This window comes from Callospermophilus lateralis, chromosome 1 (genome assembly GCF_048772815.1).
Source record: "Callospermophilus lateralis isolate mCalLat2 chromosome 1, mCalLat2.hap1, whole genome shotgun sequence".
NCBI lineage: Eukaryota > Metazoa > Chordata > Mammalia > Rodentia > Sciuridae > Callospermophilus > Callospermophilus lateralis.
The window spans coordinates 63,033,049-63,051,069 of NC_135305.1; the positions used below are offsets into that span (position 1 = coordinate 63,033,049).

Genomic DNA, 18,021 nt, shown 5'->3' on the forward strand with positions numbered 1-18,021 from the left:
AGAAGTTAGGTAAAAGGGTTGGTGGATTAAGGATGGAACTCTGGCAGAGGTGGCAGGAGGTAGAGGAAGCACAGATTTTTGCATTGAGTCCAAGAATGATTAAGTAGAACCAGGAAAATGGGGCATTCTCTTGAATCCATGGGAAACCAATATCATATAGACCCAGAATTTGTCAGATAAGGTTTCTGAAAGCAGAGAAATCACATCACAATTCAGACCAGAATTGAAACCTAAGTCTCGTCTTTCCTTTCTAGTAACATTGTGATTCCATGCCAATAATCAGTCATTTTAATAGTGTGACATTTGTGCTGTTTTCCTGGGTTCAACTCACTTGTTTGGACTTTGTATGCTCTTTGTAGTTTTGTTTCCTTTCATGTAAAGCCAATATAAACTATTACTTACCTCACAGGTATTCTGAAGATTAAATGACATAATAGATAAAAGGTACTTAGGATAGTGTACAATATTTAGAATAGTTAAAATTATTGAGCCTTTGGTGAAATTCATGAAGGTTTCAGAGCTCCCAGATTTAATCATGATGTTATAAAAGACAAGGTAACCCTTGTTGAGCTCATATTCTTATTATGTGTTTGCTGATGCTAAAAATTTCATTTTTGCATGTTGAAACAATTTGCTATTTGTTGAATTTCAAACTGATTTTTAAATTTGACATTTACTTTAGAAGTTAGTTCAATAATTAATTTCTTTATAAAATGATTTTTATACTATTTGTTTAATCTCAGCTTCCTTTATTTAAATACTCCCATGGCTTCAGTGAGGTTTTATGATTAATTCTCTAGTTGTTAAAATTAATTTTCTACTTATTAAAATTTTTAAAAGTTTAAAAAAGATATTTTTTCCTTGAGAAACCTTCTGAATCTTTGTTGTCACCCTTTATGTTCTTTCTATTTTAATTTTTCCCATTGGCTTTATGTTTTTCCAGTACCCTAAGGTAAGTAAATAAAGGGGCAAATTGTTAAATGAATACAAAGTCATTCTTATTTAATGGGTAATAGTGATTCATTATTTTGTGCTTTTACAATTCATACTTAGATATTTCATTCATGTTAAAAGCAAAGAATTTATAATACAATATGTAAATTCAACCAAAATTTAGTATTGTAAATTTCACTTACCTTCAGTATCTGCTAGTCCTACGCCCACTCCTGGCTGTTTTACAGGCTCTTGTCCATTCTGTCCCATCTTCCCTCTTTTGTTAAAAAAAAATCAGAATGATATATTTAGTTATGATCCCCTGAATAAAAAGGAGGAAGTTGTGTATATAAAAATAAAATAACATTGTGTATTCAGACCTGCAATGAATAATTTGAAAGGCAAATACATTAATACATAAATGGCAAATATCATGTTAATTTTAGAATGTGAACTTGTTTATTATTCCTATTTAGTCAAAATAATATCTTGAAATTCAATGAGTTTCATTTATCAAAAAATCAGACCCTCATTACATTTTTCAATTTTGTTTTATAATTTTCCCATTTAAAAATTATTCACTTAACTGATACATAAAATCATAAAATTGCTCTTATGAATGAGAAACCATGTGATATCTTTTGAATGTATATATGCACAAAGTCTGCACCAGGTCAAACATGTCCATCTCTTCAAACATTTTAATTGTTTTTTATTTTAACTCAAGAAGATTTTATAACGTTATACTTTGTAATAATGATTTGTTATATTTTGTGAGAAGGGAAATACTCAATGAAATAAGCTTTGGAATGAATACTATAACCTAAATAGATATTTCTTAAAGAAAGATGTATAAGTGGCCAACATGTACAGGGCAAAATGTTCAACGTCACTAGTTATCAGAGAAGTGCAAATCCAAGTTCCATTGAGATACCACCTCACTCTAGTAAAAGTGGCTTGACAAATCCTGGCAAGGATGTGAAGAGAGCACCCTTTCACCATTGCTGGGTGTAGCCATTGCTATTATCCATTAAGGAAAATAGTATGGAGGTTCCTCAAAAATTCAAAGTAGAACTGCCATATGATTCCATAATCCTCCTACTGGGTATATATCCAAAGGGAATGAAATTGTACATTGTACATTGAAAGTAGATGGAAAACATGCACACCCATATTTACTGCACAGCTATTCACAATAGCCAAGAAATGGCAGTGTCAAACTCTATCAACTGAATTGAAAATATGGTACATGTACACAGTGAAATACCATTCAGTCATAAAAAAATGAAATTCTGTGATTTGCAACAACATGGATAAAATTAAAAATTGTTATGTTCATCATTATCCAAAGTACATGTATAAAGATATGAATTGGTGTGAATATACTTTGTATACAACCAGAGATATTAAAAATATGTGTAATAAGAATTGTAATGAGTTCCACTGTCATATATAAATAAAATTCTAAAAAAAATCATTATGGTAAGCGCAATGAATCAAACACAGAGACAATTTCTGCATGATCACCTCATATGTGGATTCCAAAAAATGTTGATATCAGAGAAATTGATAGTAGAATGGTGGGTACAAAAGCCCCAGGAGTGAAGGGGGAAGGAAGAGTATGAAATAGTTCTTATCAAAGAGTACTGAGTTGTATTGTGTGTTATTTCATACTAGGGTGAATACAGATAATGATAGCATGGTTAGTATTTCAAAAAACTTAGAAAAGGGGTTTTAAATTTTTTACCACAAAATGAAAAATGAGGAGGTAGATCTGCCTAACCTGGATTTCAAAATTACAGACCATATATATTGGAATCACATGATACTACACAAAAATGTACAATTTTATGTATAAATTAAAAATAAAGTCTGCCTAAAATTGTTTATATATGCATATATTTTTTAAATTTTTTAATAATTTTTTATATATGTCAGAAGAATGCATTACAGTTCATATTACACATATAGAATATAATTTTTCATATCTCTGGTTGTACACAATGTAGAGCCACACCTTTCGTGTCTTCATACATGTACTTAGAGTAATGATGTACACCTCATTCCACTGTCTTTCCTACCCCATGCCCCCTCCCTTCTCCTCCCACCCCTCTGCCCTATCTAGAGTTCGTCTATTCCTTCCATGCTTACTCTCCCTACCCCACTATGAATCAGCCCCCTTATATCAGAGAAAACACTCAGCATTTGTTTTTTTTTTTGGGGGGGGAGGATTGGCTAACTTCACTTAGCATATCTTCTCTGACTCCATCCATTTACCTGCAAATGTCATGATTTTATTCTCTTTTATTGCTGAGTAATATTCCACTGTGTATATATGCCACATTTTTTTTATCCATTCATCTATTGAAAAGCATCTAGGTTGGTTCCACAGTTTAGCTATTGTGAATTGTGCTGCTAAAAACATTCATGTGGCTGTGTGCCTGCAGCATGCTGTTTTTAATTCCTTTGGGTATAGACCAAGGAGAGTGGTAGCTGGGTTAAATGGTGGTTCCATTCCCAGTTTTCCAAGGAATCTCCATACTACTTTCCATATTGGCTGCACCATTTTGCAGTCCCACCAGCAGTATATAAGTGTACTTTTTTCCTCACATCCTTGCCAACACTTATTGCTATTTATATGCATAAAAGCTGTCATTCTGATAGGAGTGAGATGAAATCTTAGAGTAGTTTTCATATGCATTTCTCTAATTGCTAGAGATGATGAACATTTTTTCATATATTTGTTGATTGATTATATATCCTCTTCTGAGAAGAATAGAGGACATAGAGAGTAACCCACAAAATTACAATTATCTTATATTAGACAAAAAAGGTGCCAAAAACATACATTGGAGAAAAGATAGCCTCTTCAACAAATGGTCCTGGGAAAATGGGAAATCTATATGCAACAAAATGAAATTATATCTCTCATCATGCACAAAACTCAACTCAAAGTGGATAAAGGAGGAATTAAACCAGAGACCCTGTGTCTAATAGAAGAAAAAGTAGGCCCTAAACTTCATCATGTCAGATTAGGCCACAAGTTCCTTAATAAGACTCCTTTGGTGCAAGAATTGAAATCAAGAATCAATAAATGGGATGGATTCAAACTAAAAAGTTTCTTCTCAGCAAAAGAAACAATCTGTGAGTTAAACAGAGAGCCTACAACTTGGGAGCAAATTTTTATCTCTCACACATCAGATAGAACACTAATCTCTAGGGTATATAAAGAACTCAAAAAGCTAAACACCAAAAAAAACAAATAACCCAATCAATAAATGGGCCAAGGACCTGAGGAGACACTTCTAAGAAGAGATATATAATGCATATATAAATATATATATATATATATATATATATATATATATATATGTAATTCTTATAATTCTTATAATAATATATATATATATATGTAATTTCTTTTCAGATTCTTCCTCTGTTTTTAGACTGTGTTAAGCAAACTGCCTTTTAAATTCAGCTTCTGACTTTTCTCTTTCTTACTATGTGGAATCTAAGGCAAAGTACTTGGTCAAGATTGTTTTTCTTTTATAATATGATAATAGCCATATCAGCAACCTTTTGATAGAAGGAGAAAATGGCAAATATATATGAAGGGTTTAACACAGTGTCTGAGAAATTATAAGCATTCAATAAATACACTGTATTAATAGTGATATATATATACATGGTAGCCTTAGAATTCCATTACAATCTGTCACTCACTTTAACTTTCAACCTCAAGTTTTGGAAAAGCCACTTATATAATGAGTTCATGTTATTTTCAAAACTGAGTTTAGTATGCAGATAATGTAACAGCCAAAAGACTGTAGGCCACTTCTTATTGCTTCAGCCAGAGTAAAGACTCCATGGCGTATAAAAGATTTTGAGATTGCTTGCATGTGTACTTTGATAAGACATTAAAAATAAAATTAAGTCTCTTAAATCCTCAAAAAAGATGGCTGAACAAAAGAATGCCATGGTATTTTACTTTCTAGACAGTAATTTTAACATATCAGGATTTGCTAACAATTCTGATTTACTCAAAAAGTGTCTGGTTTGTTGAACCTGTTGAAAAATGTAACTATACATATTTTTTTAAGAATCAAATTATATCTCACTTGAAAAATGCTCTAAAGATCCTCTTATCATTCTACTTCAGAGAAGATGCTGAAATATTTTTGCACATCATAAAAGAGGAACTGATGTAAATTTAAGAATAATTTTATCTTGGTAACCACTATATTGTTCCATTGTGTCAATTCAAGGTTAAAGATTTAAACACATATTTGTGTTAAGAGATTATGTGAAGACCAAGTGCATGCAAATTAAGTAATTTCTAACACTATGTGTGTTTGTGTGTGTGTGTGTGTGTGTGTGTGTGTGTATATATATATATATAGTTTGCATGTGAACATATAGTGTTGTTTGAGCAATGCATAAAACTACAATTCATGTAATTGCTGCATTGAAATTCAGGTAGTTAAGATAAAAAAGTGAACTCTGCTTTCTATTACCATTAGGAAGAAAAGCTTAATAACCTAGCAGTAATGTTCTCTTTAGCAGTATACTACACTGGTAGAAAGAGCCAAATCATCTTGTTACTGAGTCATCAAATTCAGTTGAAAATGAAGATCTTTTAGTATTACCAATCTAGCAGAGAACAGTATTGAAAAATTACTATCTGTATACTTTGACAAGCTTTAAAAAATTATTACAGATTTTAGTAATTGTAATTGAAATAAAGTTTTGATAATTTTAGATTTGTTGTAGTCCTAGATTTCACATTTTAATGATATCTGGCAACAGTTTTGTTGCTAATGAAAACCCATTTAAACATAAGATACTTAGCCAAAATGTATAGTTACTCAATTTTAAAGATTATACAAAAAATCTACAGCACAGCAAAGCTAGTGAAGAATAGAGGAAATGCAACTGTGGGTGTGTGAAGAATGTGATTTTTCTAAATTCTCAGTAAACTATCTTCAGCTCAGCACATTTTGACTGTATGTTTTTTGTAATTTATATATTTCAATCACTAAATATTTATTGAACATTTACATCAGCCCAAGCAGTAATTTTATTAGACACAATGGGGCATAAAAAAGAACTAACAAATAGTATTTCTTATACATATCATATAATATTTTTAAATAGTGAATTTTCTTTGTGCTAATATCGCAAAACAATACTCTCCCAAACAGTTAAATAAAAGCCTCTTCTTGATTTACAAGAGAAATAGAAAACATGGTGGGGGGCACAAAAACCAAATTGTCATATGGTATGTATGTAAAAAATACATAATCTCACTTCACACATTCAATATTGATGGAATTACATCATTTACTCTCTGTAAATCAACTTTATTGTCAATGTTAAATTATATATTTTGAGGGGTCCAAATAAATTGGAAGGATATAAAATTAATTACAAAATCTTTACATGATACTCACAGTTTAAAGAGAAATGTAATGAATTTGCTGAATTTTTTAAAATTCAAAATGGATTATCAGAAGCCAAGGACTAATAAGATCAAATTCCTTTTAGGAATAACTTCCAATAAAATAAAACAATTCTATTAAATCCATAGCCTTAGTGTCAAAAACAAACACAAAACCCCTCATATGGACAGGAGATAGAATAAAAAATTGCTTAATTCAAGTTGGGAAAAATGTAACTTGAACACTACAAAGCAAACATGTTATTCACTGTGATAATTATCTGCTTTCCCTATTATTTTAGTTTTGTAAACTGAACCATTATCTATTAGAATTATTCTGGAGATAAAAAAAGAAATATTTATAAAACCCTTGGATATTAAAATAAGTAGAAATTCCACTCCCTGAGAGACTTCCCTCAACACTGGAGAAAATGAAGAGTCTTTAATAACAGCCCTGATCAGGGTTGGCAAACTCTCTAAAAGGCCAGATAGTAAACATTTTGGGTGGTCTCTGTTGCAACTACTGGATTTTGCCTTGGTAAAGCACAAGAGCAGCATCTGGCAGCACATAAGTAATGGTCATGGCTGTGTCCAATACAACTTAGTTTGTGTTCATCTCGACTTCAAAATGATTTTCAAATGTCCTAAAAAACTTCTTTTATTTATTTGTTTTTAAAAAGCATTTTAAAATTCAAGAACCATTTTAGCTCTTAGGCCTTACAAAACTAGGCAAAAGGCTATTTATTAACCCAGTGGCCTAGATTTTGAGATCTGTATGGCCCAGTGGTGTTTTGAAAATCCACAAGACTATGTACATTGAGAGGAGAAGGAAAGGTCTGGGGTTTAGATTTTGATGCTGGAACAGACATTATCTACATATTTATCTTGAATGCTGCTAAATTTTGCCACCAATAGGACTAAATCTATTCTAACACATTCTAAATACAAGCTGCTTGAGTTTTACATGTGATTTACAGGATGATTTTCTTGAAGCTTAACATATTATGAATGAGTTTTTCTGGGAGTAGTTACTCAGGGACCTATATACAAATTGATATATTCTAGAAAATATGAAAACACTTCAGAGCTTTCAATTTTAATTATAGAGAGATTTACAGTTGGAAAGTTTATATGATTAACCCAATGGGTCACCTATTTCAAAGATGATATGTGTCCTTTGAATATGTTTAAATCTGTCTTGAATCAAATTAAGTTACCCTATGTTTATCTCAAATAATATTTAAATTTGGTCATTATGTGATTAAAACACAAATGTAGTGCTGGTGAATTTTAGTCTAGCATGGCTGAATTATTATTTTAGCAGTTTTTGTATTAAAGACTGCACTGATTAAGTAATGCTGCTAGTGACTAGCATTCATCCTTAGCTTTAAATGAATTAATCTAGTCTCTCCTGAAAAATCTATTTTTATGTAGGCATAAACAAATGTTTATGGGACAATGATTCCAAATTGGTTAATTATCTACTTATTCCCTGTTAAATGTTAAGAATGTCTTAGTCATGATGCTGTTAACTTTCTAGTAAAATAAAGAACCACTTACATCCTTGGAATAGGAAATAGATTAGTCTCCCCTGCAGTGCTGCTGCTTCCTTCACTGTCCACGCTATACCCACTGCCAAAGCTGCTGCCCGAGGAGCCGGTAGACACGGAGCTTTCTGCAGGCCGGTGATTGGTAGGCTTTGCTGCATGATGTGGGAAGAGTCAACACCACAGTCAATAAGTGAAGCTCACTTTAATCTCCAAATGTATAATTATACATTTTCTTAAACTACGTGTATAAAGAAAAAGCTGTAGCAAGGACCCTACATTCCCCAGCCTAACTTTCATCTTCTTCACTTCCTTAGCCAGTCATGAGCAGGGGCAACACTAAATTACTTTGCTTTTTTGTTTTTTAATTGGACATTAACAAAATTACTTTTAGGGAAAACCCATTTCATATTTTAGACAGAGTTAAATAGTATGTAATTATTTTGCTAGCATTATTTTTGTGATTTGAACAATGTAATAGTAGTGATATGGCAAACAAGAATTTGGGCTATTTCATGGAGAAAGTGATTTAAGAAAACTTCTGTAGTTACAAATAGCAGAATACAAGAAGTTGTTAAAATTCATTAGTTATATATTAATAACTAATAATCTGTTTTTCTTTTCAGAAGTAAAGATGCAAAACAGAATAGATAATTTAAAAAAGAGTTTGAAAATTCTGTGCTTGTTTTGTATATGGTTCTACCAACAATCTCCAGGAGGATTTTAAAACTTAAAGATAAATTGTTTCTCTTTAGATATTTCATAGTTTATGGTTGGAACTTGTTTCAAAAATTTCATAATTTTGACTTTGGATATGTGAATTTACATTCTCATAGAAACATGTAGATTTATGGCATTTTATGTAGTTGGGTATTAATATTGTTAGCAGAGTTATAGATTCAAAGGAGATTTGGGAAGAAATTTCTATGCAGAAAGAAGAAAGATAAGGCCTGTGTTTCCTCATATTTTCTGGGAGAGAAATTTTCCTAGCAAGTTTTTAGAAATTGTTGATATTTGTATTTTGCCAAAGAGCATTCAAAACCTGATCCAGTTTTGAATCCCAACCTACTCTGTATTAACTCTGAGATTACTCATTTGAAAACCGTGGGGTCAGTAATGCCTACTTTCTAAGACTCAGATTATGAGGAGTGAGCCCAGTACTCACTCTGCTACCTCTTCTATTACTTGCTGTACCCTGCCAGACCCTCTTCTCTTCTTCAGGCATTTACCCCAATGGCTGTGTCTTTGAACTTACACAATCATTGACCATAAATTTATCTTGATTCTCTTCCACATTTAGATGTGTTCTAAGCTACAAAATTACATCCCTGTTCCATCAGGAGTCTCTTAGCTAGTAGACTGGATTTGTGCTACTGGGGAAGAGTTGATTTTTAATTATTTCATGATCCAACATATCTACGCGTTTCATAAGGGAAATGATAAAGTCACAATGATTCTTAATCTGGGGGATTTTGAGCTAAATAACTAAAATAACTAAATGAAATGAAAAAGTATGGATATTTTGTGGGAAACCATTTGAGGACAGGATATCCACCATCAAGTAGCTAGCATCAGGTCTCGCCAAAGATTTAGCTTTTTACCCACATCCTCCCTTCTTCCAATTCAGCAATAGCAGATTCTCTAAAAACACCAGGAATTTTCACATCTGTTCCAGTGACTGTAGTACCCCTCCCCCAATAGGGAAATAAGAAAAAAAATAGTAATGTGTTAATTTTATATTAGGTATTTATAAGTTGGGAACAGCTATATAGAAAAAAGGTCTGAATAGCTGGTCCGCAATGAATTACCAGTCACCATAGGACTAGAATTGCAGGAAAAGAATTGTTACAACATTTGAATAATATTTTCTACAACTTTGTATAGAAGAAACCCAGATAGTGTATTTAGTGTTAAAGAAAATATTTAAAGGATAATTTTTAAAATGTGAAGGTAATATGACTAGGATATAAAATTATGAACACGTGTGAATTAAATAAAATTGCATAATAAACTACATGATGAATCACAGAAGATGTCAATTGATTGTAAAGGAAAGCTGTCATGCTTTTTGATTGGTATTATATAATCTAGCCAACTAGATTGTTAATATTTTACAGTATGAGATTAAATAAAAAACATTGATTATATCAAGCAAAAGAAAAAACTAAATACACTATTTTCAAAGACAACCTTAATAGACATGAATTATAACCAATTTGTCTTTACTAAATTAAAACAATTTTCATCTAAGGCAAACTCACAATGCATCAGAATAGTCACCTTATGGAAATAATACCTTATTATTTACATTTCAGAATAGTCTTTTGTTAACATTGGTTTACTCTGATGCAATTTTCAGTTCTATTCTTGTTCTGGGAAATATGAGAAATATATATAGAATGTTAAGCATCATGATAAGAAGAAAGAAACAGCACTAGAGGTAAATTGAAGGGAAGGTTGTTTTTTTGTTTTTGTTTCATCTTGCCTATCATTCAACAGAAATCTCATTTGGAAAGCTTGTGCAAATGCCTTTATGATTTTAAATGCAAACAAATAATATTATAGAAAAATATAAAAAGAAAATCAAACACAGTGATGCAAATAATGAAACAAGTCTATCTAGCATTTCTGCAAAACAAGATTGCATTTAACATCAAGTCTACAGAAATTATGAAAAGTCAGGTGACGAATTCAAATAAATCTAGATGTTTGGCATTATTGTAAGCAAATATCTTGTACCTTATTGAATTTTTCTTCACTTAGTAAGTATAGTATAGATACAGACAACCTGACATTTAGTGAGTTTCTGAGAATTAAATAAAAATACAGAATGAGCCTTTTTTTAAATCAGGCTATGCCTACATAGCATAAAATGCTATAAAACATGAGAGTGCAAGGATTTGATAAGTTGTTGCTAAAAATTCAAGTATTTAAATAGTTCTTTTTCAGATACTTGAAAGAACACATGTATTTTCTCATTTCTCTTGAAACAACCCCTAAGTAAAAAAACAAAAAAACAAAAAACATCGATTTTAATAAATTTCACTTAATCTGTATTAGTGTAAACTTTTAATGAAAATGTGCTTTTGGACTTATAAATGAGGCTAGATCTAGTGTAATTTCAGGACATCTAAATATTTCAGCTAAATTCTTTAGTTTGCTTCTCAAAATTATTTAGTGGTCTGTTTCTTTCTAAATTTATCACCCACAATATTCATATTCTCTCTCTCTCTCTCTCTCTCTCTCTCTCTCTCTCTCTCTCTCTCTCCCCCTCTCCCTCTCCCTCTCCCTCTCTCTTTCTCTCTCTCTCTCTATATATTTACATTTCAGCCCACTTACATCATTCACTCTGGTTCTCTCTCTCTCTCTCTCTCTCTCTCTCTCTCTCTCTCTCATACCTTCCACATTTGTTATGTCCTCCTCCCCTATTCAACCACTTTCTTGTATCTGACTTAAAATTATATTTTATTTATCTTCCCTATCAGAATGGCCTCTTCTAACTTTGGACCCTGCACAGCATATGATATGTGTATCATTTATGGAAAATTATCACTTTCCATTTTTGGTTATAGTTTTCCATCAATGTTACATTATTGTAAGTAGAGTCTGCATTTGCTCTTGGCAACCTCCTTCAATCTTGTTCTGGAAGCATTATTCAATGAATAAATACATAAATAACATGACATTAATACTTCCTTACCTAAACCAACAACTAAGACATCTGAATTATTTATTAGGTAAGATTTCACTTTTTAATCCAAGTCTGGGTTTTTATCCCAGTATTCTCAAAAACTGGTTTGATTGGAGAAAATATTTAGTGATAATGCCCTGACACTTGTAAAGGTATATGTGCTACAAAAAGTTCACAATAGACCATGAATAAATAAATAATATGTATATGTATATATATATATATATATATATATATATATATATATATATATATACACACACACACACACACACACACATAAATATTCACATACACACATACATTCAAATTAGAGTGACACAAAATAATGTGTATAGTAACTGTGTGGAAGCTATTGCTATTGCCAAGTGCTAGAATTTATGTTCCTCTTCCATCTTGGTGTATAGGCAGTTGGAGAGCCTGGGTTTTAATTGTAATATGTCTTTTTATGTTCCATGAAGGACACAAAATTTTAAAATATTAACACTGAATATGATCTTCCACCATTTTATGATTTCAAAGTTAATAATTTAAAAATATTCTACCTCTGCCTTTCTTTTCAATTTGATTAATCAAAAGTCTGAGCATACACCTACTATGCATGAAGGTATTATGACCTGAATATTATATATGAAAAATGATTATTTTATAGAATTGATGTTTTTAAAATCAATAAAATACATTTTGAGCCTTTTTTGAGCTGCATTTTTTGGTATTTCTATTTTCTTTTTGAAATTTTAATTGTGCAATCAAGTACCAACTAGAGGAAAGAGTGATTGATGTACATATTTAATGGATTGTGCTTGCTACTATAGAGGGGATCCCTGTACCCTAGAAAAATCAATCTTAGAATATTGATCATTTTTGAGACTCAGTTATTGAGGGGGCACTGCAGGTAAACAAATTTTGTCTTCTGTGAGGCAATGTAATCTATTTTAAATTATCCTTTGACCTCTTCATTCTCTTTGGCTATTATATGGTTAGACATCATTGTGTTTTATTACTCCACTGTGGCTAACCTTAATTAAATCTGGTAGTGTCTCTTTGTACATCTGTCTTCAATTAGTTTGCTCCATTGGTTTTTCGCCTCTGCTTTACTAAAATGTGCAAAACTATCTCTGTACCTACCACACGATGGCAGCACTATACTCAGAGTCCACAGATCAAATTGTAGACTGGTGAATCTGGAAATTAGAAGTTGGTAGGAACTCTGAAGATAACCTGCTCCCAAATCATTATTCTGACTTCAGAAAAACTAAGCCCTGTAATGATTAAATAATTCATATAGGTCACATATTTAATGACAAAAAAAATTAAAAGTGTAATCCACTTTTATACCACATTCAATGGTCTTTACTAAAAACGTGAGGTCTCTGCCTCCCTCAGAATTCAGTGCTTGGAATGTATGTAGCCTGGCTGCCTGTGATGTTCTGACACCACCTCCTCACAGTGGTCCAGCATAGCGCTGTTTACAACTAGTTCACAAATAATTCATTCTGTCGGTATCCGGTAATCTCCTAAATTACTTGGTTCATAAAATACTAAATATTTTCTTTATAGACACAATCTATAGAATTTTAAGAACAATTTGAAATTACAAGAGATTAATCAATTATTCTTTTGTTTATTCCAACAGGTTAATGACGAACTGAAGTAACTACTTACTTGTTTTAGAAGTCATGTACTCAGGCAGTTTTCTTTAGCTGGCTGTAGCTTTGACTTAGCTGGTGTTTACTTTAGGGACACTTTCTACTTCTTCCCTGTGCTTGCCTGCCTTCATTGCCTTCCCTTCATTCCTCCCTCCCCTTACCCTTCCTTCCTATCTGTGTGGCTCCCTCTCAGCTGTTTCTGCTGTTACTTTCTGTTATTTTGCTAAAGGTATTTTTAGGTTTTATCTTGTTTTTTAATTTTATTTGAGCATGGATCTGAAAATGTTTGGTTTTAAGTTTCAATGTGACCAATATTATCAGAGTATTTTTTTTTTCCTGTTTGTTTGTTTTTGATGTTAGAGATTGAACCCAGGGGTGCTTAACCAGAGCCAGATCCCCAGCCACGTGGGGATAATAATTTTTTAAAAATTTTGTGACAGGGTCTTGCTGAGTTGCTTAGGGCCTCACTAAGTTGTTGAGGCTGACTTTGAACTTGGGGTCCTCCTGCTTCAGCCTCCTGAGCTGTAGGGATTATAGTTGTGCACTACTGTGCCCAGTTATTATTTGAATTTTGTCTAATCAAAAAATTTAGAATTTCAGATTATAGTCCAGTTATTAATTTAAGAAGAGATGTTGCATCTTACCAGTAGTACTTAAGAAATTTGTATATTTAAAAAATCTATTTCAATGTATTCATTATCTAATATGGAAATCTTTAAAGAAAATAGGACATTAGAAAAATGACATAGTTCGATACAGCTATTTGTAGGAGTGCTCATATAGGTACAACTTACAAGCTTTCATGAGTAAAAATATTGAAAATAGATAGCTCTGACATCTATACAAGTCATTTGTAAATTCTTAGGTGGGGCAGTTGAAGGAAGGATGTCATTTGAAATATCTTTTTAAAATGACAAATTATGAAATGACTATATATACATATACATATAAGTCATTAAAGGTATAATATACATATCACATACACACATATACCTGCATACAAAGATATTATAAACAATGAGAAAAAGAAATGTTGCAGTCTTTTTCCCTTATAAAAATCAAAATATGCTCCTTAAGATAATCCATATTCATATAGCTTCTTTAAGAGACAGAGATAGAAATATGATGTCATTTATTTCACCTCAAGACACCTGGTAAAGCTCTTAATCCTGTTTGCATTTTTTTCCTCTTTCCAGACACATTGGCCTTATGACTGAAGTTTTCAAGACATTTTAATGAACAATTCAATGCGTTTTTATCTCAAGCTACCAGTAATTTCGGGTGTTTTCTATACATACTAATTCATTCACTCTGGCACTGTAGATAACAGGATCAATGATCAGTTCAGGGAACTGAAATAATGTATAAAAATTCAGTATAAAAATGAGAGTAAAGTCAGTTTAATATGCAGTAATAAAAACCTTGATGGCACAGTATACTAAAATCCTTGCAGTTATCCTATAATTTGCCTTTTAAATAGATCTTCCCTTTTTAAAATTATTTTGGTTAGGAACTGATTTGGAAGAAGTCCAAATGCAGTTGTACTTTATGTACAACTTCAGTGGAGACCAAAATTTCATAGTGAATGATTGAAGAAAACTGGATTAAGACATTATCATAAATGAAAATTAAGAATATTCCTTTCCTTTTATCTTTAATAAATTTAGGCTATAGCTTTATCTATGTTCAAATAAAAAAATGAACAAAAATGTCTCAAATAGTAAGTTTTCATTTTGTGCTAAAAACTAACAAATATTTTTATATTTAAAACATTAATAGGAAGGAAAATCAGAGAAATAACATTCTAGATCTACATTAATTTTTCATGGACAATTTAATATTTCAGTATTCATTTCATCTCTTTTGAAGCAGAAATACTCTCTCTTGAAGTTTGTTTGTGCTAATCTTGCATTAGGTTGTCAGACAGGTATTTCTAAAAGCTGACAATCAGAGGTAAAAACTAAAAACAAAAATAGGAAACAAAATAGAGCTTAATACTTTAAAACCTGTCAAATGACTGCAAGGAAATTCTAAAAATAGTCATTTAAAGAAATGTTGTCATATAATCCTGAAACTCTGATACCGTAGATCATAATTTTTTTGATAACAAGGGTATGGTCTTCAATGAGATCCTGCTAGATTGATTTATAAAATTCTGCCCAAAGGAAGTGGAGTACATCTCCAGCAGAAATAAATAATAAATTAATGATAGCAAACTGTTAGGGCTAGTGCTACAATAAACACATGTAATTCAAATTTGGTCAAGGGCCACAGAATAAAGAGGAAGCTTAATTACTTGAGAATTGCAGGTGCAGACCCATGAGATCTAGCTTCCTTAGTTACTTTCCAAACTGCTCATTGTCAAATACTGTCTCTCCTTCTGTACTTGGTTACATGTTAGTGGATTATAAAGATTATGAGAGAGAACCAGAGTCAGAACAAATAAAAATATTATTAATTCTATTTCCCAGACATTTCTAAACAGGTCAATGACTGCCTTTCTTTCTCCTCTTAGTTGAAAGTAGATAAAACTCACACTTCTATCATACTTCACATTTCTTCTCAGATACTTATATCTTCTCAGATAATTTTTTCAGTAAATATTACAGGATGGGAGATTGACAGGGACAGTGATTTTTGTCTGTTATGTTTGCTTCAGTATCAGGAGCAACTTGAAGGGGTTCTGGAACATAATATGCACTCAAAGGATTAAATAATATATGCTTGAATGTGTATAAATGATGAACAAATATAGGGAATTTAGGTAAGACTTGTTATAGGTGATAAACACATATTTTCAGATTTTGCTTCTTAAAGTATTCAAAAACTTACTAAATTATGTACCAGAAATTAAGGATCAAGTTTAAGAGGTAAGAAACTGTCAATTTTTTCTCAAATTTGAATCAAAATCAAAATCTTCAGTTTTTCTCTTGTTTATGCCAACATAATTTGTAATATTAATTGCAAATTAATGCAGATGAGCAATGCAGATAATATGACAGAAAAGGAACTAATAGTATATAAATAACTGTTTTTTCACTGTTTTTCCTTCAAGATAAGAATAAAAATAAAATTTACTCTGCCTTTATAAAATTCCCATCACCCATATTAGTTTGAAGAAACTAGATGAAAGCTGATGAGCAACTTACCAGTCAGATTTCAATAGAAAGAAGTAATGAATATGGACATGTAATCATAATTTAATCTAATTCATGCCCAATTAAATATTTTAAATTTGCTATATAAATATAAAGTTGTCATTTGTCAACCTTAATAGTTATAAATTAACATTAAAAAAAGGAAAGAACGGGTTCTCAAATGCAATAGAAGAGATATACAAGGCACAGAAAATTTAGAGACAAATATGATGTCATAGAAGAAAGCCTTAATTGTCCAGTCTTTGACTATTATAAAAATTATGACTGTACGTAATATCTCTGTCAGTGGATTGTAAACATTTTGGTCTCAAGATTCCCTTTATGTTCTTAAAAATTACATTATAATCCAAAGAAACTTATTTCATGCAGGTTATAGCTATTGATACTTATTATATGCAAACTTATTAAAACTTTAAAATAGTCAACAGCCCATACTCCTTTAGCCATCAAAAAAATGATGTTCTGGGGCTGGGCTGTAGCTCAGTGGTAGAGCACTTGCCTAGCACTGGTGAGGCATTGGGTTCAATACTCAGCACCACATAAAAAGTAAAATAAATAAAATAAAATTATAAAAAATAAATTATTTTAAAAAGGAGGATGAACTTGGATCTTACCTAGCACCATAAATAAAAATTAACTCAAAATGGTTCAAAGATCTACCACTTTTTTTAAAAAAATGATGTTCTGACGCCTGAAAACTCCACTGTACACTTGAGAATGAGTTAAAAAGCAAATAACATCTTGATACTAAAGTTTTCAATCTTGCAGGGATCCTCGGGGGATCAGTGGGCACACTTAGAGAATTAATGAGCAAGACCTACACTGGTGGAAATGAAGAACCGTGAGAATAAGAAACCAGTAAGCATCAGCTTCCTTGATAGTCATTACAGACACCAGGATCATTTTATGGTGCATTCATGTTTCATTTTCTGTAGTGAAAATGTATTCAATGGTTAACCTCTTTTGAGAAAATACATTATTTTTATTATTCTTTTTAATTGTCTTTAAGTTATTTCAGAACTTGCTTCATACAGCATTTCACACCTCTAGAAGAACTTAGTCTTAATTAAAAAGTATATATGTGACTGCATGACCAATATGATTCTGTAACATGTGCACTCAGAAAAATGAGAAATTATATCCCATCTATATATGATATGTCAAAGTGCATAAATGCATTCTACTGTCATGTATAACTAATTAAAATAAATTTTAAAAATTAAAAAAGAGTATTTGGCTAAACCAAACCAAAACAAAAAAAAACTACATGTAGCTAATTAAAAACTATATGTAACTATTAAAAACTTGCTTCTCTGTTCTACCTTTGCTTAAAACAAAACAAAACAAAATTTATGGTGCATAGAAACCTGAATAAATAATGAAAATTGGCAGGCTAAAACAATACAGATTCTTCCCACAAGGGGTTGTCTGTACATGACATCTTTTAATATTCTTGTACATTAATAGCTGTATGAAGCAAAAATAATGATTCACTAGTTTTTTACATTATGAAATGTCATTAGCAATAAGAATGCTTTAAAAGAAACAAAAAGTATAATAATATACCTGCATAGACATTTAAGTAGAAATCATGTTTGAATTTAAA

The 18,021-nt window shown here is 31.3% G+C and overlaps 1 protein-coding gene across 2 annotated transcripts in view; it reads right to left on the reverse strand.

Annotated features, from left to right (window-relative positions):
- The window catches only part of Pclo (piccolo presynaptic cytomatrix protein), a 403,000-nt gene that overhangs the window by 45,146 nt on the left and 339,833 nt on the right, over positions 1 to 18,021 (reverse strand). For both annotated transcript variants that reach the window (XM_076862544.2, XM_076862539.2), the window contains 2 exons: positions 7,931 to 8,072; positions 1,137 to 1,210 (listed from right to left, as the gene is read on the reverse strand). In XM_076862544.2, the coding sequence (XP_076718659.2) occupies positions 1,137 to 1,210; positions 7,931 to 8,072 (216 nt within the window). The remainder of the gene's footprint in view (positions 1 to 1,136; positions 1,211 to 7,930; positions 8,073 to 18,021) is intronic.